Source organism: Elgaria multicarinata, chromosome 7, assembly GCF_023053635.1.
Source record: "Elgaria multicarinata webbii isolate HBS135686 ecotype San Diego chromosome 7, rElgMul1.1.pri, whole genome shotgun sequence".
Classification (NCBI taxonomy): Eukaryota; Metazoa; Chordata; class Lepidosauria; order Squamata; family Anguidae; genus Elgaria; species Elgaria multicarinata.
The window spans coordinates 74,114,994-74,140,523 of record NC_086177.1 but is presented as its reverse complement, the minus strand read 5'-3'; the positions used below and the strand labels follow the sequence as shown (position 1 = coordinate 74,140,523).

General features: G+C 39.0%; 1 protein-coding gene across 1 annotated transcript in view; it reads left to right on the top strand.

Annotated features, from left to right (window-relative positions):
* SLCO5A1 (solute carrier organic anion transporter family member 5A1) overlaps positions 1 to 25,530 on the top strand; it is a 68,639-nt gene that overhangs the window by 10,447 nt on the left and 32,662 nt on the right. The window contains exon 3 of the mRNA XM_063130817.1: positions 23,473 to 23,605. Coding sequence (XP_062986887.1) covers positions 23,473 to 23,605 — 133 coding nt within the window. The remainder of the gene's footprint in view (positions 1 to 23,472; positions 23,606 to 25,530) is intronic.

The following is a 25,530-nucleotide window of genomic DNA, read 5'->3' as shown; positions in this document are numbered from 1 at the left end:
AATAGTGTAAAAACAAAAATGAAGAACTGAACCTTTGGTGGAAAGGTTCTGAGGGGGTTTGGAAAAATAAAATTTGGGGAAAAATGGGGAAAAAGCAATACTTTTTTTAGCACTTTTTACAGATCCTAAGTCACTTTGTTGCCTTAGGATAGCCTTCCCCAACTTGGTGCCCTCCAGATCTTTTGGACTTCAGCTCCCAACAGCCCCAGGCAGCATGGCCAATGGTCAGGAAAGCTGGGTCTCATTGTCCAAGACATTTGTAGGGCACGAGGTTGGGGAAGGCTGCTTCAGGAACATACATTGTGTATAACTTGGTTTGCTCATAAAATCATTAAAATTAAACACTTGTAAAAGTAAATTCAGTTAATAAATTTGTAATTATTGTCTGAATAAAATATACCTTTAAATGTAATATATCAATCATCATAGTCTTATGAGCAAAGAAAGTTATACATAATGCATTTTAGGTTCCTGTTTTATGTCTGACTGGGGGAACTTCAGCAAGTTGCCCCTGAAATATCTGAATCATCCTAGAAGCCAGAAGAAGCAGGAAGAATTGGAAGGCAGAGAAAGACTGATGTACAGTATCTATTCTTAATTGTGAATTGCCCAAAGAGCCTCGGCTATTGGGCAGTATAAAAATATAATAATAAATAAATAAATTGTAAGGAAGCTTAGGGAAATTAATAAACCTGTTGCTGTTTGTGGGGTAAAGTTTAGGGAAATCTGTTCTGAAAGAAAAGCTATTGAAATTTTATGTAGCTGGAAAATATTCAGCTTAGGAGTGGAAAGCAAACAATTAATTTAAGAACCTTTAAGCAATCCCAAGCTATTTGAAGATTGACATTTTATTCACTTTTGTAAATAATTTCTATTAATTAACATCTTATTTTTGGTTCATTTTGAAAGGTTGTTTCTACTGGTGTCAACCCCATGTCTATGCCATAGGAACCAGTCTACTGAGTTTCTTTTAAATAGAGAGAGTTTATTCTAGTGGCACCATTTAAAAGGTTTCATAGCTAAGGGAGCATTCTCTAGTGCCAGAGTTTAACTGAGAACTTCATTAAAAACTGTGGCAGTGATTTCTGTAGACCAAAGCCTCAAAAACCTGGAGCCGGCACTGTAAGCAACGTTCTTATTTGGGAAATTGCTCAGTAATCTTCTAAAAGACAATTATAGTATTCCTAGTAACTTATTGAAAGCTGTAGATACTTAGAATAATGTGGGTTGTTAAAATCAGCTTGATAGTAGTGAGTGTATCCCTGTGGGAAATTTGTGATTTAAGAGAAATAGAGATAACATGATTTTGAAGACAGTTACTATAGATGTGTGCACCTCCAGTTCTCTTAAAATTTATCCATTAGTTATGCAGTAATAATGTCTGCTACTTCAGGATCTAAAATGTCTTTTTATCTTTCTCCTTCTTTAATAATGATGTCAGCAGAGTAGTAATTGCGTAAAAAGTGAAGCAAATCTTATTCCATAGCCACAAATAATCTTTACAGATTAATGCTTGCATATTATTCCTTATTATAACACAAACGTAGGAGAATTAAAACCATGAAACAAATGGGATGGAAGACATGTGAGTAGGTGATGATGATTTGCTGTGTTCTGGTCTGTATCTCCCTCCCACTTAAATGTTGCTAGTGTATGAAGATTGACAATGGTTTAAAAACACAGAATTAATTTGAAAAATGTACCATGAAGTCTCTAATAGCATTCATTCTAGGCAGAGTAGTGCCAGTCTGAGGTCTTAAGATATATGAAAATGCAACATGGGATGGATTAAAATACTTTAATGATTACAATAATTTTTAAGACTTTTAATTGACTGACTTTTACAATGCTTGACTCTTAATTGTCCCACAAAACCAATTACTAGGTAGCTCAATTTTATTGTTTGTGAGCTGCTTTACAGTCTCATTAAGCAGAAAGATAAAGTGTATTTAAATAAAACCACTCTCATTTTACTGATAGACTAAAGATGAGGCAGAAAATTTGTTGAACCATAAATTGCTGGCATAGGCTTTGAATCCAGGCCTCTCAGGTTAAACCTCATACTCCACCCAGTCAACCATATATATGGGTTTTGTATATGTTTTGTAGAAAAGATGTGATGGACAAAATTCCAATTGATGTGGAGGACAGAGTGTACCTTAAGAGAACATAAGAAAGCTCATGCTGGATCAGACCAAGGGTCCATCTACTACTACTGCAATGAATCAATCAAACATGTACATGCTGCTTCCTCATAGCCCACATTTAGGAGAATATCAGTATGACATTGCAGTGGAGGACCTGAGAAAGTGTTAAAATGCTAATTGTCCTACAACCAAGGGTTGGCTAGCTTCTGGTGGATATGTGCCCAAGACACTGCAGTTCAAGGCCATCAAGAATGTCATCTGGTCTTGTTGGCACTTTTCTGAAAACAATGATGCCAGGGTTTGATAGTTCTGAAAAGCAACCCAGACATCTGTGAGAAAGTAGGTATATTGGGGGCTTTTGGTCTACAGTTTAAGTGTGATTACCATAAATAGTGAGGTGAGGAATGAGTTATGACAGGTGTTTCCAAGAAACTGACTTGGTTATCTGCCACTTATTTAGGTGTCTCCGGCAGTGATTCCAAAGATTTCTGAACTTTATTCCAAAAATTGACAATTTTATCCTTTTTAGTCATGTTACATTTTCACTGATGCTTTTACAGGCATGGAATTAGGTTAATTTTCACAAGGTTATTTCTATAGGAAAACTATCAGATTGCATTAGAAAACGTTTTGCCCTATGTCACTGACCACATGTTATTTCTGCCGGATTGAAATGGACTGACCTATTGACTATAAATTTGAGGATATGTGGTAGAAAGAAGGCAGTACATTGCACCAACATTGCACCAACACATGGTTTTCTCATTTTTTCTTTGCTTTCCTTCATGCACTTTCAGTAGAAAAATCTACTACTGCAAATGACTCTCAAGAGACTTAAAAAGCTGTCACTTGTTCTATTTGATTGTTGTTCTGTTGGGAAGAGTAAAGAGTTCTGCAGCAGGCATGAAATTCTAGAGGGCCTTAGTGAAGGGGGATTGTGGCGCAGAGATATATTGCATACTGGATACACCCCCTTCCTTCACTTACTGTACTAACGCAACTGCATTAAAATCGCAAAATCTGGATTTCAGAGCTGCTCATTTGTGATGCAATATTTATTTATTTATTTATTAAATTTATATACCACCCCATAGCCAAAGCTCTCTGGGCAGTTTACCAAAGTTAAAAACAGTGAACATTAGAAAGTATACTAAATTTAAAACCATCAAAAATATAAAAAAACAGTATAAAACAACAGTATCCATTTAAACAACAACAGTTCTGGGGTCCATTAAAAAACAAACAAACTTAGCATATATTGTTAAATGCTGTTAAATGCCTGGGAGACGAGAAAAATCTTGACCTGGTGCCAAAAAGATAACAATGTTGCCGCCTTATGAGCCTCATCGGGGAGATCATTCCATAATTGGGGGGGGGGGGCACCACTGAAAAGGCCCTCTCCCTTGTTGCCATCCTCTGAGCTTCCCTTGGAGTAGGCACTCAGAGGAGGACCTTAGCTGTTGAGTGCAGTATATGGGTAGGTTCATGTCAGGAGAGGCGTTCTGTCAGATATTGTGGTCCCAAGCCATGTAAGGCTTTATAGGTTAAAACCAGCACCTTGAATTGGGCTTGGAAACATATAGGCAGCCAATGCAAGTGGGCCAGAATCAGTGTTATATGTTTGAACCTTCAGGTTCCAGTTATCAATCTGGCTGCTGCATTTTGTACAAGCTGCACCTTCTGAACCGTCTTCAAAGGCTGCCCCACATAGAGGGAATTGCAGTAATCTAATTTGGAGGTTACCAGAGCATGGATGACTAAAGCTAGGTTATCCCTGTTCAGGTGGGGGCGTAGCTGGGCCACCAAACAGAGTTGGTAGAAGGCACTCCGTGCCACCGAGGCAACCTGAGCCTCAAGTGACAGAGATGGTTCTAGGAGAACCCCCAAGCTAAGAAACTGCTCCTTCATGGGGAGTACCACCCCATCCAGAACAGGTTCAACACCCACCATCCGGCCAGAAGAACCACCCACCAGCAGCATCTCAGTCTTGTCTGGATTGAGCTTCAGTTTATTAGCCCTCATCCAGTCCATTGTCGCAGCCAAGCACCGGTTCAGCACATCCACAGCCTCACCTGATGAGGATGAAAAGGAGAGGTAGAGCTCCGTGTCATCAGTGTATTGATGACAATGCACTCCAAAACTCCGGATGACCGCACCCAACGGTTTCATGTACATGTTAAACAGCATGGGGGGGGGGAACAAGACTGACCCCTGCGGAACCCCATACTGAAGAATCCACGGTGCCAAGCAATGTTCCCCAAGCACCACCTTCTGGAGCCAACCCAACAAGTAGGAGCAGAACCACTGCAATGCAGTGCCTCCCACTCCCAACTCAGCCAGACGTTCCAGAAGGATACCACGGTCGATGGTATTGAAAGCCACTGAGAGATCAAGGAGAATCAACAGAGTCACACTCCCCCTGTCTTTCTCCTGACATGGGTCATCATACAGAGTGACCAAGGCTGTTTCCGTGCCAAAACCAGGCCTGAAAACCGACAGAAATGGATCCAGATAATCAATCTCAGCCAAGAGTGTCTGGAGCTGGCCTGCAACCACCTGCTCAAGGACCTTGCCCAGGAATGGAACATTTGCCACCGGCCTATAGTTGCTAAGATTTTCTGGGTCCAAGGAAGGTTTCTTCAGGAGCGGTCTCACTGCCACCTCTTCCAGACTTCTCGGGACCACTTCCTCTCGCAGGGAGGCATTAATCACTTCCTTGGCCCAGCCAGCGGTTCCATCCCTGCTAGCTTTTATTAGCCAAGAGGGGCAAGGATCGAACATGGAAGTGGTTGCATGAACCTGTCCAAGCACCTTGTCAACATCCTTGAGCTGTACCAACTGAAACTCATCCAAAGAAACTGGACAAGGCTGTGCTCTGGATACCTCACTAGATTCTCCTACTATAACAGGAGTCTAAGTCCTGGCGGATGCAAAAGATTTTATTCTGGAAGTGCCTAGCAAATTCATTACAGCAGGCCTCAGATGATTCTACCATGTCCTTCAGGCTGGCATGTAATAGCCCCCGGACAACTCTGGAAAGCTCCACTGGGTGGCAGATTGAGGATTTGATAGTGGCAGCAAAGTATAGGTTTTTTGCTGCCCTCACTGCCCCTGAATATGTCATTATAGGCACTTACCAGTGTTTGGTTGCATCTACTAGGAGTTCGTCTCCATCTGCTCTCAAGCCGTCTCCTATTTTGTTTCATCGCTCTCAGCTCTGGGGTACGTCTGCATAGAGAGATGCATAGAGAAATAAAAATTGCATCAGAACTAGAATGTCCATTTAGTTTTCATAAATTAAAAGGATGTGTTAGGTATGGTGATAGAATCTATTACTTAAAAAAAAAAAAAAAGCTTGACTAACATACAGTTTTGGGTATCAAAGGGACTGGCAGCTCATTGCAATTTAACATCACTGATACTAGAATGTGACTGAAGAAACAGATGGTGGCAATAATGTCATGGTTCAGTCTTCCGTTACAATGTCTGTCAACTATTGTATGGTTTGCTCTGATTTGTATTAGGAATGCTACCAAGGGAGATGGTAATCCTCTCTGTGGTATTGTGATGCAAGCAATAATCAGTGTCGATAGTAAAGAGCTCTCTTTTATTTTTAAAATCTATCATATATATATATATATATATATATATATATATATATATATATTTAAAAAGTTATACTGCCCTTCATCAAAATTGGTTTCTCCGTAGTCAGGATGTCTGCATAGTCGGGGTCTTAAGATAATGTGGAGGAAGAGGGTTTGCAGACATTAAAATTGGGCTCTGGCAGGTAATGGTTTTAGTGCTACTAGGATTCCACTGGAAAGAAGAGAGACAATTGTTGATTCTTCTCTGAGGGTTCATACTCTTCAAGTATTAAACAAAATGACCCAATTTTGGCTTCTATTGACTTTTTTTTATCCTAGCACAGCATCTCAAGTTATATCCAGTTTTGTTAATATAAATATTTCCTAGTTGATCTCTAGTTCTGTTTTTCACCTACTGTCGAGCCTGTCTAGTTCACCCACTATTGAGACAGTTTTGACCTCAGTGACTTGGAATGACTAGAATACTCCTTTCGTCGCCAGCTGAAGACCTTTTTATTTACTCAGTATTTTAACACTTAATTTTAAATTTAAATTTTACTGGTTTAACTCTGTATTTTAATCTTATATCAATTTTGCTGCGTGGTTTTATCCTGGTTGTGCTTTTTATACTGTATTTTGTATTTGTGCTTTTAACCTGTTGGTTGTTTTATTATGGTTTTAATTTTTGTGAACCGCCCAGAGAGCTTCAGCTATTGGGCGGTATAAAAATGTAATAAATAAATAAATAAATAAATAAATAAATAAATACTATAATGCACTCTCTGTGGTGCTTCCCTTGTGCCTGGTTTGGAAGCTGCAGGTAGTGCAGAATGCAGCAGCTATGATGCTCAGTGGGACAACCAGCCATGCTCACATAAGACCTATGTTAAAAGAACTGCATCTTGCAAGACTCCTGCACCAACCTGCATAATAGGCTATCTTGCAAATATTTATCCAAAATAGAATTATTGGTCTTCCACATCTTATCTGTGTATCTCTCATGAGTTTACAATTTTCATAGAGAAGTAAATAATACGTTAAAATGTGTATTCCTATGGAGTTTAAATCAGTTTTATTCTAATGAAGCATTCTGACGGAAACATTTGTTCTGATATGCGGTGACTTTTAACTAAACATTTCACTGACCTAGGAACCTGCTATAGGAAAGATGCAATTTTCCCAGCTGAATTCAGAAAAGGAACAAATGTGTTTTGGATAAGAAGGTTGCGAAACAGAACTACTGCTAAACAATGTACATATTTAGGATATGACACACGTAAATGAACATAAAAGATTCTGAAAAAAGATAAACGTCATCTGCAGAAGAGAAATTGTAGCTTAGAAAAGCTCACAAGTAATGAAATCAATATATTACTTCCCAAAAGCATAACTTGGGGGAAACGTAATAACTAATTGGTATAGAAATTCCTGTTTCATGCGAAACATACATAAGCAGCTGATTAAAAAATCATTTAAATATAAGAGACAAAATAAAGGAACTAGAGGACATTACACCTTTTCTCACAGAACCCAATATTGGTTCTCACACGATGCTACATCTGTCCTCAGAAGAACAGCGCACCAGTCCTGATTGACCTCTCTGTTCCATTTTGCTCCCAGCTCAAAAATATTATTGGGCAAGGTGCTATAATCCTCAAAGGCCATTTTCCTAAATAAACTTAGAATTTATTAAAATTATGTTTTACTCTCAACCACAATTTATTCTTTTATGTTTAATGTTCATATCAAGAAATGTAGAAACTGGTTGAAATTTAAAGTGAAAGATGAAAAGGCATTCCTGATTTTGGAGCCCTCTATTTCTAAAATCTCTCTGTGTTAATACAGGAATATTGTAACCTTATAGTTCCTAAGTGACACCATTGTACCTGGAGTATGCATAGAATAGTTATCTGCTGATCCATGATCAAAGCTACATAACCAAATCCTGTAGCATAATATCCCAAGACAAGGACAAATCTTCACTACTGGTTGGCTCTTAGCTACTGAGCCATGTTCAAGGTTATGTTGTTTGTTTGTTTGTTTGTTTATTTATTACATTTCTATACCGCCCAATAGCTGAAGCTCTCTGGGCGGTTCACAAAAATTAAAACCATAGTAAGACAACCAACAGGTTAAAAGCACAAATACGCAATACAATATAAAAAGCACAACCAGAATAAAAACCACGCAGCAAAATTGATATAAAATTAAAATACAGAGTTAAAACAGTAAAATTTAAATTTAAGTTAAAATTAAGTGTTAAAATACTGGGAGAATAAAAAGGTCTTCAGCTGGCGACGAAAGGAGTACAGTGTAGGCGCCAGAAGGATACCATGGTTGATGGTATCGAAGGCCGCTGAGAGGTCTAGGAGAACCAACAGGGTCGCACTCCCCCTGTCTCTCTCCCGACAGAGGTCATCCCACAGGGCGACCAAGGCAGTTTCCGTTCCAAAACCAGGCCTGAAACCCGATTGAAATGGATCTAGATAATCCGTTTCATTCAAGAGTGCCTGGAGTTGTCCTGCAACCACCCGCTCAAGCACCTTGCCCAGGAAAGGGATATTAGCCACCGGCCTGTAGTTGTTAACATCCTCCGGGTCCAGATTAGGGTTCTTCAGGAGTGGTCTACTGCCTCTTTTGTATGTTGACATACAAAGATAAAATGCAATGTAAAAGTTTAAAGCTACAGTATAAAATAAAACCAAAATTAGAAATAAGAATATACCTAATGATGACAAGTTGTCACAAAGTTTTCTTCTTAGTTTTAGAAGAAATATTTTCTCTAAGTGTTAGTTATCAAAATTTAGTGTAATCTGAACAGATATCAGTTCAATGGAATAAAATCTGTAGAGCACAATTTATGCATTGCCCGGTTCAGTTTAACTTCTTCTTATCAGTCTTTGAATAACAGCCTCTGCCTCATAGCATAGTGTCACCTACTTTTAATTGACCTGCTATGTAGCATAGAGATCTACTGCTTTGGAAGGGGAAAAAAGTCAAAAGCTCCTTGGGCATATGTAGTTGATCACCTGGTTCTCTGAACTGTGATCTTAGTTAGGGTGATGATGCCCTTCAGTATGTAGAATGGTTCCACATGCTTCATTAGAGAGCTAGTGTAGCATAGTGGCTAAGAAACCAAGCTATACATTTAGGAATCCCCTGCCACTCCCATGAGCTTGCTAGGCATCTCTCTCTCTCTCTCTCTCTCTCTCTCTCTCTGCCTCCCCACATCTGCAATACGGGGATAATAATTTTAACCCACCTTACAAGATTGTTGTAATCATCACAAGTATATTTATTTTCTTTTTTAATGTGAAGCCATTTCTTCTGCTCCAACTGTCCCTATGTGCTAGGGACAGTTCCATTTTAGTTAACTACTTTTGCCCAATGGGATTTCTTGTTAATTTTTTTCTGGTATGAGATGCTGGAGTTGTCATTCTTCAGCTTCCTTTCTAGAGCATCTCACACCAACCAAAGTTGGTGTGAGATGCTTTGAGGCCTTGAAAGATGCTTTGAGGCCTTGAAAGATGTTTTAATTTTTTTAATCCACCAATCTGTAAAGAAGCAGACATTATGAAAATGAATTCAAACACATCTGTCTAAATAAAGATGTGTTTCCAACATATTATGAAGGCACATCTTGCTACAAATCTGCAATGGTCCACTTTTAAAACAATAACAATAGAAAAGTACATGTATGAGAGGCAAAACTGGCTATCGCTAATTAAATATTTATCCACAGATGTATAGCTATTCTCTGGATAGATCTTCCAGAAATTCACAGCTGGAAGCAATTTCTCTGAAAAGTCTATTGTCATAGTGCCACCTTCTCCATTTGCATTAATTTGTACATGTGGGCTTCTTCCCATATTTTTAACCACCACTGTGTTATGGAAGGAAGTGTTGTTTTTGTCAGTAATATGCAATTAAGGCTTTTAGGGCACAATCCTATGTTGACAGTTGGCAGCTACTGAAGTCGAAAGCTGCCATATATCCTAATGCAGGGTGGCTGGAGCACAGAAGTGATTCTCACCTCCATGTTCTGGCCGCCATGCATTTTTGCTAGACAGCGGATTTCGCCTATCTAGCTTAGATAGATAGGCATATATTTTGCCATAGCCCCATCTCTGCAATATTCAAGCAAATCATCGTAATTATTTAACTTTTGTGAGCTGCCCAGAGAGCTTTAACTATTCGGTGGTATAGAAATAAATAATAAAATAATTGTTGAGTTGCTGTTTTAAAATATTTACAACATATACTTCTTAAAACTCTAATTCCATATTACTGACAAAAACAACACTTTCTTCAATTATTATTATTATTATTATTTATTTATATAGCACCATCGATGTACATGGTGCTGTACAGATAACACAGTAAATAGCAAGACCCTGCCGCATAGGCTTACATGGTCAAATATTTTTGGCTATTGGAAAAACTTGATTGGTACTATGTCTTGTTAAATCAGATCCCAATTAATTTAGGTCATTGGAAACTTTTTCAGAAAAGTTTCTGGAAAACCCACATCACTTAGCAACCCGCATCTGGAGATCACTGTTTCATTGTCCTCTTTAAGGAAATTGGAAAAAGGTGTTTAGGAGGGCTTTTTCCCTCGAGTGAAAAATGACTACAGAAGGAAATGGTGCTGTGCAATTTTATGATTTTTGCCATTTGGTTTTATTTTTAAACACATGGTCAACCCAATCCTATGTATGTTTACTCAAAAGTAAGTCCTACTGTGTTCATTGGGACTTTCAAGTAAGCACGCGTTGGGTTGATACCTCCATTACCAGGGGCAATATGTCTTTTTATGGCAATTGGGGAAACATGAACATGACCTTATGTCTTCTTTACAGGTTTCCATGGACATCTTCTTTGCCACTGTTCAAATAGAATGCTGATCTAGATAGAATGCTGAACTTTGGTCTGATCCAGCATGGCTCTTCTTATGTTCTTACATTCTTGAATTGTTTTATTGTGGTTGAATGTTGGTTTTTGTATTATACTTTGTAAGCTGCTGTGAGGGCCTTGCTCAGTAGTAAGATATAGAAATAATTAATAAAACCAACAATATATTATACAGCTTTGTAGCATTCCAGTATTTCAAAAGTGCTGCTTCCAGATTCCTGTCAGAGGTAACTGGAATCACTAGGAATTTGAGCACACTTGAAGTATAATCCAAAGAGCAATGAATAACTCAAAGACCCCGAAGAGTAACTTAGCATGAGAGAGATCCAAGAATAGTTATGAAGGCCATTTTAATTGATAAGACAACTTTAACAGTTACTAAAGCTATAGTAAAAGCGTACAGTGTAGTGTAAAAAGTATAGTATACTGTTTAAAAACCTACATCAGATATTTTAAACGTGTGAGTATTTATAGAAAAAAAATCTCTGGTTTCTTCTTTTAGATATACACAATAATACTAAACAGTAGTACTTTCATCTCTGCTGTCATCCATTTATGTAAAAGAGAACATCAAAGTTAAAATAGGATTTTAAAATAGAGCTTTGCCTTTAACAATTTCTTCAGTTCAGCAGATGGTGACTTTAATTAACCCAATTCAACAAAAACAGAATCCGGCATGTTACAGATCTTTTTAGCTCAAAATATCTCAAAGGCATTTTGCAGAAGTAATGAGCAAAATATTGCCAATGCAGAATTTGTAAATGTAGCAGACATAATTAGTTCAGCAATATTTTACACAGACTTGCATATCTGAGTCTGATTTCAGACAATGGTATGTCGGGCTACTGTACCATACCTAAACTAATCCTGTCAGGATTGTAAGTGATTGAGGAAAAGGAGATGAGCAATAAATGAGCCATAGATTTAGTTAGACATTTCAACTTTCATTAGTAACTGGAAGTAACTATTAGATTTTAAAATAGGCAAGGAAAAGCAAATTGATCATTCCAAACAAGGAGAAATGGAAATATCTCTGTGTTTTAAATAGTTGTATTATCTAAGGGTGTGTACTTTCTGCGTATTGTGTAGTTTTCTTTTCATTCTAATCTCTTTGGCTCATGTGGATTCTCTGCTTCAGGTGACCCATCTTTTATTTATTTATTATTATTATTATTATTTATTTATTTATTTATTTATTTATATAGCACCATCAATGTACATGGTGCTGTACAGAGTAAAACAGTAAATAGCAAGACCCTGCCGCATAGGCTTTATTTGTAAATATTTCTATCCTAGTTCTCAATTGAGAAAGAATTTCTAAGGCCTCATCTACACCAAGCAGAATATAGCACTATGAAAGTGATATGAAAGCAGTATATAAAAGGCAGTAGCCACACCAAGCAGGATATAGTGGTATGAAAGCAGTATATGGTATGTGTCAGTGGGCCCCAACACTTGTCAGTGCACTTCAATACCGCTATAAAGCAGCAGTGTGGCTCCTGCCTTTTTTATACAGCTAACATACCACTTTCATAGTGCAATATCTTGCTTGGTGTAGATTAGACCCAAGTCAGGTTACAATGAATTATTTTAAGAACAACAATAAAGAATCACTTTTTAAAAAGCGATTAATAATCTCTGATTCAGTGGATGGGTTGTTTGAATCATTGGGAGTGCAAGCATTCTCTTCCACCTATCATAATATGCAATATGATCTTAAACAGGGTTTTTACATGTTTTGTACTACAGTTCTTGATTCTGTGATCAAAACATTTATTTGAACTGGAACTTTTTAAATACAATGTGGCCCCTATTTCAGTAACTCATGAGTTGTGCCAAATGCTTCTGGTGGTACTGGTGTTTCTCCAGCATTATCACAGTAGATGGTATGATGGAACCCCCAGGCTTGACTCAGCGATTCCCCGGCCGGAGAAAGGGGGTCTGGATCAGCCAGACCAGACACACGCCCCTTCACTGCTGCTTTTTAACCCTTTGGGAGTCTAGGTTCTCAAGGAACGACACCACACAGGAGATAGGGACCAAACACGTTTATTCTTCACACAAACACACTTCCTTAAAGGTCCACACATTAAGGTAAACACGAAAGAGGTTTGGGGGGAAAACACAGACAAAGGAATGATACACTTCGGACAGCAGGGACTAATACCTCCCCCCTCCCCCTTTACACACGCAAACCAGTTGGATTCACACTCACTCCCTACTAACCACCCACCAGCCGTAACTCCGGCAAGGTCCCTTGCCCACTTGTACCCAGACCTATTCTAAAACACAAGAAACACTTAACACTGCGACTCAACCTCTGTTACTCACTTCGACTCGGCTCCACACCACTCGAACTAGACTCCTTCCCTCAGCAGCCACGTGGAGCTTCCGCCATTCAGCCGGTCCAGCCTGGATGCTCTTGCTCACCACGCACACACCGGACTCCCAACACCCACAGAAAAGAGACCAGACCCTTGGGTGTCCAAGCTTTTATCTCTTTCTGGGACCCCCTTGTCACCAGACCCACCCTGACCAATTGAAACCCCTTCACAACCCACACCTCACCTTAAGGGAGCGGGGAATGCTCCCAGACATTGCACAGCTTCAACTTGTTACTCTCCCCTGGTACCAGCCCGGGGAGGCGTTATCAGATGCTAGGCACTTCTCGCGAAAGCGTGGCCTTGGCATTTAGCTTGCTACTCCCTTTTTGGACACAAAGAAACCCCTCTCCTTCTCCCCCGGATGAAGCAAAGATGTTTTCTTAAAGTGACCATGGGCCCAGCCCATGACACATGGTAAAAGGCAAAACAAACAAAGCCAAGCTTTCATTTCAAATTTTGCCAATGGAGGAGTCAACAGGGCAGGGGAAGGGGAGAAGAAAGGAATGGAAAGGTGAGGTTGTGATGTAACTAGGAGTCCTCTCTATGGCCTTGGAAACAGCCATTCTGGTCTCAGCTATCAATTATTCCCTCTACTCACTATCGCATTACACCAGGGTAGAAAGCAACAGAGAAGAAAAAGAAAAACATGAAAAAGCAGGGATCAATATGACTTAATGCAGTTACACATTTCATGCAGTTACAGAGATAAATTTTGTTTTTTAGTATAAGGTTAGGATTAAGGAGGCCAGTAGTAATTGTAATTAAAATTATTAGCTTCCAGATCAAGTAAGTCACACTTAGGTCCCACTAGATCTGATTGAAATCAATCTGATGTACACCAGTCGTGACTAAGTTTTCACACCAATTTCAATGTAACCTATGTGAAAAAATCAATCATGACTAACTCAATCCATTGGTTTTAATGGGAACTAAATGTGACTAACTTGGTCTAGACTCAACCCGTTATTTTTTTGCTCAGCAAGATGTGTGGAATACCTGAATTGTTACTGTAGGCTACCCAGAATAATATATGCTGTGTTTTTATTTATATTACTACATCTTATCACAATATCTTTTCCTATTATATGGAGGTAATATACTAACCATTTTGATGTAGAGGGATTAATGTTTAGATGTAAACACTGGGTAGTCAAGATGTTGTGGGATAAACTGATCTTAACAATAAAAGTTGTTGATGTTGCTTGACACTGTTGGACTAATAAAGATTATGATTAATGATAGAAAGCAGTTATGTTCATGTTCAGTTTCCAGTTATGGAACTTGAACACTAATTGGTGTGACTAGGGTGCAGTGGGAGTCAGACATGCTGAATTCTGATGGCTTCTTAGGCATCGGTAGGTCATAGGAGTGTTCCCAATCCTATCACTAGGACCTACCATGCTATTGCATTTCCTCTGCTATTTAGCCTTAAGAGTGCAGAACTGGTTTGCTTCAGCAGTGCAGTTATGCAACCTACCTTCTCAACCACTTCATTCGTTTGATGGAGACCATTGCCCACAAAACCTATGCAATTTTAAATGTATTTTTAGGATGCCTCGGGACTTTTTGTTGCTTCTGTTTCATTTTAGCCCTAGGCCTAAGAGGTTACATCACTTTGCCCCCCCTTCCTGTCTTAGCTTTCTTCCTCAAATTGATTTGACAGCATTTGTTTTGTGGTCAGTTTATCAACTCAAAGATCAAGATTTAGTTAAGGATCATAGGATGGACTGAGATATTGCTGTCACTCATTGTAAAAATCATAATTCTCCCCCCCTTTTTTTTAAACTGCGTAGATTTTCACTGGCCTTGGATAACCTTCAGTACCACCCCAAAAGCAAACACCAGTGGAAACATTTGTGGTATTATTGAAACCAGGTGTTCAAAGCACAACTCTATTTTTAAAAACTTTCCCTTCCCATCAGTGATTCAATAACCAGATCTGCAGTTCTGAAAATACCTTCAGCCTCCTCTTGCAAATTCCAAGGATCAAGTTGCTGTAAATTTCATTTGATTAAAAGTTTGGAATGAAGGTTACTTTCTCCAAGAATGGACAAGTTTCTCTTGAAGCAAATATTCTGTAGTGAACATGATTATAAATGTTTCGGGAAAACATGAAGCCATTTTATTTTTTGCCTTCTTACTATTAAAATTATGTAACATTATGATTCAGTTGACCTTCATGAAATCGCTGTTACCCTACACACCACTGAATTAAAACTTTTTCGTCAATTATCATTTTTAGTTCATGTGACCTTGAACTAGACATGAATGTCAGAGAGGGAACAAAGGGGAGGAGGATATATGAAATGAGGCAAGAAATGATCCTTTGAACCCATTTTTAGGACCTAAACAGGCTGCTAAATTTGTGTCCTAATGTTTTTGTGAACTGTGATGTCACAATGTTCTGTCAGCAATTCACCTAATGCACTGGCCCAGTTCAGACAACCAATGTAGTTTATGAAGCTGGGAAGAAGCATTGGGGCCAAATACTCCTCCCTTGACCCACCCTTCTTCCTGTCATGTACTGGCTTTGGTGTGAAGATTGTGGTTTATATTAAACTAGGGTCTCCCAACACATCTGAACTGGGGGACTCTGGCTGAATGGCAGTTATAACAGGAAATAACCCAGGATCACACTATACAAACCCAGCCAAAGTAAACGTAAAAATCAGATAATATACAGTCATGCTGTTTTTTAGTTCCTTTATAACAGGGTACATATGTGTTGGTTTATGGTATGGATCTGGGCCATGGCAGGTTCCTGTCCAATCTATTTCTATTCAATCTCCTCTTCCTCAATCCCACCTCCCTCACTTTTCCTTCTGGAGCCCAAGTGACTTGCCAGAGCAGAGACAGATAGATGCTCTTTCCTTGCTCAGGCTGTTCACGTGGCTTCTGTGCTGTGTGCAGAAAAAGAGGTTTTTCTATCTAGCCAAGCCAGCTGCATGAGCCAGGGACAGAGCAATCCTATCCCTGCTCTGGCAGCTCAGATGTGGGTGGGTAAGATCTGTCTTTTTTTTAAATTGTCATTAACCCCTGCCACCCATAGAATCATAGAATAGTAGAGTTGGAAGGGACCTATAAGGCCGTCGGGTCCAACCCCCTGCTCAATGCAGGAATCCACCCTAAACCATACCTGACATATAGTTGGAAGTCCTTCTCTCTTTCAAATGAGAGAGAGAGAGGGGTGGGGGAAATGAAAGAATGGGTTGGCTCTGGCTCCTTCCACTGCAATCATGAAGCCCCTGAAACATGTAGTGTGAGGGAGTGTGGGAAAAGAGTTCCCCACACCTGCTTTACATCCTTCCCTCTCTAAACACCAATTGATTCACAACCTTAGTTATTAAGCATTGGTAGGTGTCTGTCTAGCTGCTGGGTCTTATTTCTGGCTCTCTCTCCTACAGGCTCAGAAAGCTGAGTTCTCCTATTTTGACAGAAACTTTCTCTGCTTTCTGAGAGGGTCATTTCAGATTTCCGGCAGATCTCTTGTTAAAAGAGATTAACCTTGTTAAAAGTTTCATGTTTTACTCTGTTTCAGCCAGGTTCTCTCTGAATTGACCTTTCTCTCTCTGACTAAATGGCCACTCCTCACACAAGGTTATGTACCGTCAGATGACATCTGTTCCAAACTGCCAAATTGCAAGGCTGAATTTTGCTCCACAGCAAGCATCTCCAAATGGTTCTGGTGATTTCTAACTCTGTTTAAGATCACGTTTATAGAAGTTGACTCACATGGGCCATTGCTTGCACAAATGATACATGAAGTGACATTTAGTACATAGGTGATCAAGTCTACTATCAGTGAAAAGATGGAAAGCATCAAAGTTGAAAGAGTTTCAGATTTTGTGGAAGTATGGGGAGGTTTGTGATAGCTGGTTGGAGAAGAGGATGATACTATGTTGCATTCTAGTTATTATTCTCTAGTGTCATATAAAAGGAGCACCTGCTCATTCTAGATTCTTGCATAGCTGGTTAGCAGATGAATAAAGTGTTGTATAGATTATTTATTCTGATGAATGAGTATTTTCTTAATGGTCATTATTGATTTATCAACTGAGTCGTAAAAAACCATTGTAGAAGGAGCTGAATCTACAAGTTAGGGCCTTGAAAGGAATAATTTGTGAAGTTCTGAATGTATTAGAGAGAGAGAGAGAGAGAGAGAGAGAGAGAGAGAGAGAGAGAGAGACTGGGTTTAGATGATCGTTGTGGGAGAAGAAGCCATTGTGGTTCTCTTCCTGCCTCTGCGTGTGCTGTGTGCACAACTGCACAGCATTATTCCCCGTGGTGTAGGTTGGCATGTCGTCTGAACTCGGCCCACAGCTCATGGTGGATTTATACCCATCCTAGAGCCCATGAGGTCTAGTAGAGGTTGTAAGGTGGAATACAAATAGAATACGCTTCTTGAATGAAAATTTAATTTTAAAATCTTTCTGCTCTCTGTTCACACAAATAAAGGTTTAAACAGTGAAAACCCAAAATAAGTAAGGAGGCTGGGACTAGCCTTTACAATAATTAGGTAGGCTGGGTCTGCCTGAATTCCACTCCTCAGATGGCTTTAGAAGCTGTCTTGCACCATAGATTATAGAAGCGCTGCTGTTACTTTTGGGTTTGGCTGCTTTGGGTCTGCCTGTCAGTTAGATAGGAGAGCATGAGAGAAGCAACCATGTATAAACAAACATATTTTACAAGAACACCTCCACATACTATCCTTTCAAGGAAATATTCTTCTTAAGAACAGTCTGGAAGGTCATACCTCTTGGGGCAATTAGGAGTACAAAACTATACAGATCGTGTATAAATATGTGTCATCACACTTTTTTTGAGGATGGGTCTAAAACTGCAATTTATAGCAAGAAAGAGGGTGGAGGGGAATAGGACACAGCCTGCTTACTGCTTGAAATAAAGTATGGTGAAATAACAGATTTTTTGCTATGCCTAACAAAAGAAATTTATTGAACCATAGATTACAGAGAAGCAGGCTGCTATATAGAACTAAATTAATTGCCCTTGAGTATCTGGGATCCACATAAGATCCAAAAGAAAAAAAAAGTCACTGGTTCATTATCACTGGTTCAAGCCACTATCATATCATACTGCATGTAGCCCATTATGGAATCCTGTGGAATTTCCTGCCACTGGAAGTCAGGCAGGCTCCAACTTTGTACTCCTTTCGGTGCCTCCTGAAAACATCTTTATTCCAGAAAGCCTTTATTTCATTTTATCTTGTACACCGCTCTGAAATTTTCAATGGGGAGCGGTAAATAAATATTCTAAATAAATAAATAATGTTGTGGTTTGGTATTTGTTGTTGATTCAGATTTATTGTTGGACACAAATCCTCCTACAATCAAAGGAATTAATTTGCTCGTATGTTTTCCCTATGCATTAATTGTCTGTATACTAAAAAGCTGCGATGTAGAAAAGTGTGTAATAGTAATCTGTTATTTAATGTTATGTACACACAGGCTAAATTTGTACATTTCCCTTGATGTAGTGAATCGTAGCTTGGAGTATGTGTGATTTTCATTAGGAAAATGATACCGGTGTGTTGGGGGTAATCACCCTTCTCATGTGCCCTAGTGCTCAAATGCAGTTGCCTTCTCTTGCTCATGGCTGCAAAACTAAAGAAATGGGTGATGTGACTGCAGTTCTCCATTGTCTTGTCTAATTAGGCCAACATCATGGGTTTCCTTACAGGAAAAGGAATTTACTTTGCTGCACTGCATTCATAGAAACTGAAAATAATGTGACCAAAAGATCTCTTTCTTTCTAGAGGCAATGACAACCTATAATTATCATTAATAGAGGAAATAGGAAATCAGCACAGTTAGATGGATTCACTATCAGAGATGAAAAAGCGTTGCTTCTGTAAAAGCTCCCTGGAGCTTATTTGGTGACTTTAAGTTTTATAACATACACACACACACTGTTCACAATATATTCTCAAAACGTCAACATAAATGATGTGTGTATGTGATATATAAATAAACATAAACAGGGAAACTAGCAATGTTAGGGGGTTTCTCGTGTAGTTAAGTAAGCTGTTACAGGCAACTTCTCATGCAGTTCAGCCATTTTTTAATCATGTTAGAACAGCATATCAGAATTTAGAATCAGCATTTTCAAAGACAATATCTATGTAGGGACAATCATGATTTATTGTATAAGTACTCTGATTAGTCTACATTGAGCAAAATATTGTAAAATATTTTCTATAAAGTTTTTAAGGATGTCTAGCTCATATTTTTTATTTTTGGTGGCAGATCATGGTTAATTAGATGCTTAAAGACAACCATCACGTCTCTAGAGAACTAATTTTAAATTAACCTTATATTATTTAATGTAACAATGCCCATTAGTATTAGGGAACAATTGCACTTTAAAGTTATCAAAACATTTAATTTTTCAGTAATGACATCAGTATAATTGTATGATTGCACAGAATTGAGCACTATTCTTCTTCAGTTGTCCTAAGCCCTTACTTGTGTGAAATCATCATAATTTAATAATACTTTCTGAAAGAGCTACATGTTTACAGATTGTTTGCACATTGACTATGCCAATGGTTAAGGAACTCTAGAAAAGGCACAGTCCCTGATTGGGGACACACAGGCAATTTTGGAAGTTATGCTGATCAAAGTAGAAGATGAAAGTAAGAACAGTGAGCATGGTTCTACTCCTCCTGACCCCCACAAGTTCATTTAAGAGTTTCCATGTTAGAGTGCTTCTGAATTGCTTGTATGAATCAAAATTGCTCTGACTTTTATCTTTTGCCTTGTAGTGTCGAAAACCACTAGATGCTTTGCAAAAATTGAAAATAAATTAGGCTCAAGTATTCTATTTACCCTACATGATATAAATAGTTTATTACTGTGCGATGGGACTAATCTGACTATGTCCACAGTCTGTCTAATCATTAGAGATTTAATTGTGATTTTGTATGAAATCTATGCAGCCTCCATAAGCTCTGGCTGAGTTAATTTTGGCAAGACAACAGTTGTTGCTTTTAAAAGCAGTCTCCCCCTTTGGAAGCACTCTTCATAAACTAATGTAATCCTGATCTTTCAAAAATAGCACTGCTACCACAAGACAGGAAATATGATTAATTTATGACATGGGAATAGTGCTTGACATCAGAAGTTTTAAAGATAATATCTGGATATAATAATTATCTCCCCTCCCCATGAAGTTTTAGGGAGGAAGGAATCTTAAGACTTACACTTACCAAATGGTTGTTTTCCATCTACAATACTAAATCTCTACATCTTTCTTCCTTTGTAATTCAAATGCATTATGCTATGACATATCTGGGATTTTTTGAGGAAATGCAGAAAGGGTACTAGTCCACTATCCTAGTGGCTAGAATGTTGGATTAGACTATTATTATTATTATTATTATTATTATTATTATTATTATTATTATTATTATTATTCTCTTTCTCACTCATGGTGGTTTTTCCAGGCGAACATGACGGACTTTGCCAAGTCATGCTGTCTTTTACAGATTCAGGAATTTCCTGACAATTGAGCATGTTTTAATTATGACTGCTTTCTGGATGTTGGTGTGGATGTATTTTGGTTAGGCCCAGTTTCTGAAGGTTTTCTGTATAGTTTTTTGATGTGATGCCGGTGAGTGATGTGACTAATGAAAAATTGTGACCTTTTCTTGTTGCCATAGTTCTTTGACTTCGTTGGCTAGTGGTGTATATTTCTCTCTCTTCCTCTTCCTTTTCAACAACATTTTTGTCATTCGGTATTTCTATGTCGATGAGGTATGTGTGTTTTTCTTTTTTGTCTATGACCGTTATGTCTGGTCAGTTGCAAGGTATTGTTTTGTCAGTATGAATTGTTCTGTCTCAGTATATTTTATGATCTGCATTTTCCAAGATTGTTTTGGGTGAGTATGTATAGTATGGTGTAGGTTGTTTGATAAGACTGAATTTGATGGCCAGTTGTTGGTGAATTATTTTTGCAGCTGTATTGTGTCTGTCCTTATAATTGATTCCTGCCATTATTTTACATCCTCCTGTTACATGGTTTATTGTTTCTTGAAATTGGTGGCATTTCCTGCATAGGTCTGTTGTTACATTGTTATCTCTTATGATGTATTTTTGGTAGTTCTTGGTTGCTATAACTTGATCCTGTATAGCTATTAGGAATCCTTCTGTTTCTGGAAATAGCTCACCCTTCCTGAGCCATTGGTACGATTGTTCTTTGTTTATTTGTGGGTTCTGTATTAAGTTGTAGTGCTTCCCATGGAGTTCTTTTTGTGCCCATTTCTCTTTTTTCTCTGCGAGTGAGAGTGGTTGTGTTTGGTCTTTGTTTTGAAGTGCTATGTTGGGTGAGGTGTTTTTCTCTGCTTTTACTATGGCTTTATGAATGGGGGTGTTTTTAGTGTGGAAGAATTCTCTGCGTGATTTTATCTGTTTAGCATGGATTGTGTTAATGTCCAGCAGACCTCTTCCTCCTTCTTTCCTGCTGATTGTTATTCTTTCAATGCATGAGTTGGGATTGAGCATGCGGTGTTTTGTGAGTTCGGTGCAATTGAATCTGTTTATTTCTTCGAGTTTAGTGTGTGACCAGTGTATGATTCCAAATGAGTATTTGAAGATGGATATTGTGTAGTGGGAGCAATCAAAAGCTTCACTCAATACATTTCATAGTGGAGATGTGTAACCTGGTTATGGGGGTGATCTCTTTCTAATCCCTATTAATGTACAAGTGAAGTATATCTTCCTTTTTTGAACAGTCAGCATGTTTGTAATTACTTAAAGAACCCTGTGAGTGTATAGTATCCACAAAATAATTTTAAATTTTAGGCAGCTTTCCCATCTCTAATGGAATAGAGCCTGCATTGGTTATTTTTATCTCCACAAAGTAGTATTTCTGCTTACTGTGAAACTTTTCCCATCTCCAGACTGAGCCCATAGGAGGCTAGCTTCCTGGCCCCATACAGGACCTGAATACCATGTGGTTATTCTCCCAAAGGAGCATTCTGGATTGTTAACCACTAAGGAGTGAAGAATATGGCACTGTGAATTATTTGGGCCTCTTAGAACATTTTGCAGCTTCTCTGTGTGGACTGAGCTGAGATTTGAAGTAGAGACTTCTTGCTCTTAATCATAATGCTATAGGGAGCCCTTTTCTTTGGAGTATATGATTTGTCCCTTGGAAGGGATTTTGCTGTGAATGGGAAACCAGCCCCTGGAGCCTCCATGGATTTCTTCAGAGGGTGGGAATTGGGCTCCCAAGTCCTTCCCATGGAGGACTCCCCACTGTTATCTCTGATCTATTCCTCTGTACACCACCTCTCCCAATGAACAGGGGAACACACACACACACCCCATTATTTCCAGTAACACATTGGAGATAACTGCAAGGCTGTGGGTTGCATGAAGACACACTAGTTGAGTTTTTCTTTGTGCACTTCTTGTCACCCCGACTTGGCTGCCGTTGAGAAGAGCCACTCCTCCCAGCACCAGCCAAGTCCATTTGTGTGCCACATGCCATCCCCATCAAGATGACAAGCGACACATGAAGCCATGTACTCAGCCGATTGAGTCCCTTTTTCTGTCCCTCTCTCAGCATGGAGAATGGCAAAATTGGTGGGGCAGGGTCCTCACGCCAGTGGGCATGGCCATTGCCCATTGATCTCATCTGGCCTGGGGGAAGCAATTTGGACCCCCATCTTACTGTTGTTACCCATCCCGGCCATAAAGATTGCCAGAACTGTTATAAACGTGCTCTTTTCTTATATAAATTGACTTCTTTCACATCCTGGTGTGGACTGGTCTGTAACAGGCCATTCAGTTGCTCCTTGCATAAAAAAAAAACTAGCTAGGAATGTCCTGCCATTATAACTAGGCCAGCCTTTCCCAACCTAGTGCCCTCCAGATGTATTGGACTACAGCTCTCTTCATCCCGAGCCTACATTGGCCAGTTTCAATTTAGACAGAAAAATAAGCTGATTGAGTTTTTGGAGATGCCTGGCAAAGAATAGCCTTAGGTGGCTGCAAGAGGGCTGCTGGCATAGCATGTCAGTCTGTCTGCTTGCTTCCTACATACTCTACCTATATATTTGTTAATACACAGATATTACAGGAAAACATCACAGTTCTCCCTCACTTTCTCCTCACAAGGAAAAAGCTCATGAAAATATAATGCTTCCCACTTTCTTAAGTGGCAGAAATCAATAGATGTCTGTGTTTGTTAGCATGCATCAAGAATGGAATTTGCCTTTTAGAAAGTTTGCCCTGTGGTGGGAAAGGAATGGCTCTTTCATTATATGGGAGAAATGATGGAAAATGCAGAAAAAGCACTCTGTTTCCTATTTTTTTAATCTGTGAAATATTTTACTCTAGCACACTACTTTAAACTTGCAGTGTCTGTGATATGGTATAATTTGATGCGTTCTGGATTTTCTTTCCTCTTTTATTTTTATAGCCATCATGTATGTAATGGGAGCTCTTGGTCCTGCAGCAGGATATTTATTAGGAGGAGTTCTTATTGGGTTTTATGTGGATCCTCGAAGTACTGTTTATATTGACCAGAGTGACCCTCGTTTCATTGGTAACTGGTAAGTTGCACCTGTTTTTTTTAATGCATGACAATACCTGTTGACATTGATTAATGATCAGTTTCAGAAACTTTTCATTAGCTCGTAATCATTTGAGTGATCTGGTTCACCCATGACAATCAGCTATGGGTTAAACAGACTGGTGCAGAAGCTCCAGTCTGGGTCAGGACCCCAGTGGGAGAAAAGGTTAAAGCCCCCTGACCAACCCAACCAAAAGCTAGGGTCTCAGTTTGGATTGAGACTCTCTCACTTACTTTTGAATACTGAAAAAAGAGACGTAGCTGCTAGCTACATCTTTAAAGTAATGTTTTACCCAGAGAATTATCATCACCATTGTACCCTGCTTGTGAGTTTTCCAGAGACATCTAGCTGGCTTATGCTGGAACCAGAATGGTTGTCTAGGTTAGACCAGGGGTAGGCAACACTCAGGTTATCGGCTGAATGTGGCCTCTGCTGCTCCCCACTACACCCTAAAATTGTGGAAAAACATTTTTAATGAAAAAAGGCATACCTAGCACTGCGGAGTGCCTATAGGATAAAATTTAGCTTGTTTGCAATTTAACAATCTCCAAGCTGGCTAAGTCAAAAAGCATTGCTTGTTTTAACAGAAAGCGAGTTAGCAACAGCTGCAGCTAAAATAAAGAAGTAGAAATAATTATGCAGGAGACACAGGGAGGTGAGATACCAATTTAATCATGGCAATAATAGTGGCGATCTTACGTTGAAGAAGTATGGCCTTAGATTTTCCAGACATTCATTGCAAAACATCTGCCAGATAGAAATAACTGGGTGCTGTGCTATAATTAGGCACATTTACAAGGCATTGAGTAGCCATAAAGCCCATAGATTCTTATTTCTACCAGATGCTCTTTAATTGGTGTTCTGCAGATGGTACACAGGTTTTTATTGGCTAAGTCAGCCAAGCTGAACCTTGTAGCAGCTGGTGGCCTGAGAATCTGTGATGTCTCCAGCCCTATTTACCTGTGTGTGTTCATGCTGGGATCTATTGCAGGGAGCTATACTAGCCCATGCTAACTCCCCTTTTAAAACAGCACAGTGCAAAATGCCTGGGTTAAATAATATAGAGCCCAAGGTCAAGATCCCGTTCCTCGAAAGCACATTCTCCAGAAGATCTTTTCCTTCAGAATGGCTGGCTAGTGAGTTTTCAGACATCATCCCTATTGTTATAAGGAAAAGCACCTGTGAGTTGTCAGTGTTCTGTAGGCCCTACTTTAGACATTATGCTAGATGTCCAAATCTAGTTGCTAAATTAGAAACTAAAGAAGTGTGGAGAAAGTTGTATCAAAGGCCACAGAATACTTTGGTAGGCCATATGACCATATTCTATGTTATCTAGCCTTCGAATTGAATAGTTTTTGGGCAAAAGTATGTTATGTTAAACAGATAGTTTGCCATTGGGATTTTCTCTTTCTGTTAAAAGAGCAGCTGCCATCAGGGTGGGGGATCAAGACAGGGAATAGGGAATTATTAAAGAACCTGTTTCAATTAGTTTCTTCCATTTTGTTATTAAAGTACAAAAAGTTCAACGGATCTGTTAAAAGTGCCACTACTTTTAATTTTCTTTCCCCCTTTTTAAACAGTGCATTGGCATTCTCTCTCTCTCTCTCTCTCTCTCTCTCTCTCTCTCTCTCTGTGTGTGTGTGTGTGTGTGTGTGTGTGTGTGTGTGTGTGAATGCCAGTAGCCTACTCAATTAATATCCTCGCTTTTCTTTGTTGGCTTAATAGAACTTTGCTCTGTATGCTGCCTGTTTTTCTTAAACCATAGTTGTGTTTATTTTTCCTTTCAGTCACTTGCAAGGTAATTTTTTTATGAGACAAATGGTAGCACAAATGTGCATTTTCTGTCTCCTGTGTTGCAGGTATAAAGGCTATGATCAGTATTATTCATTCCATTGCAGATTGCA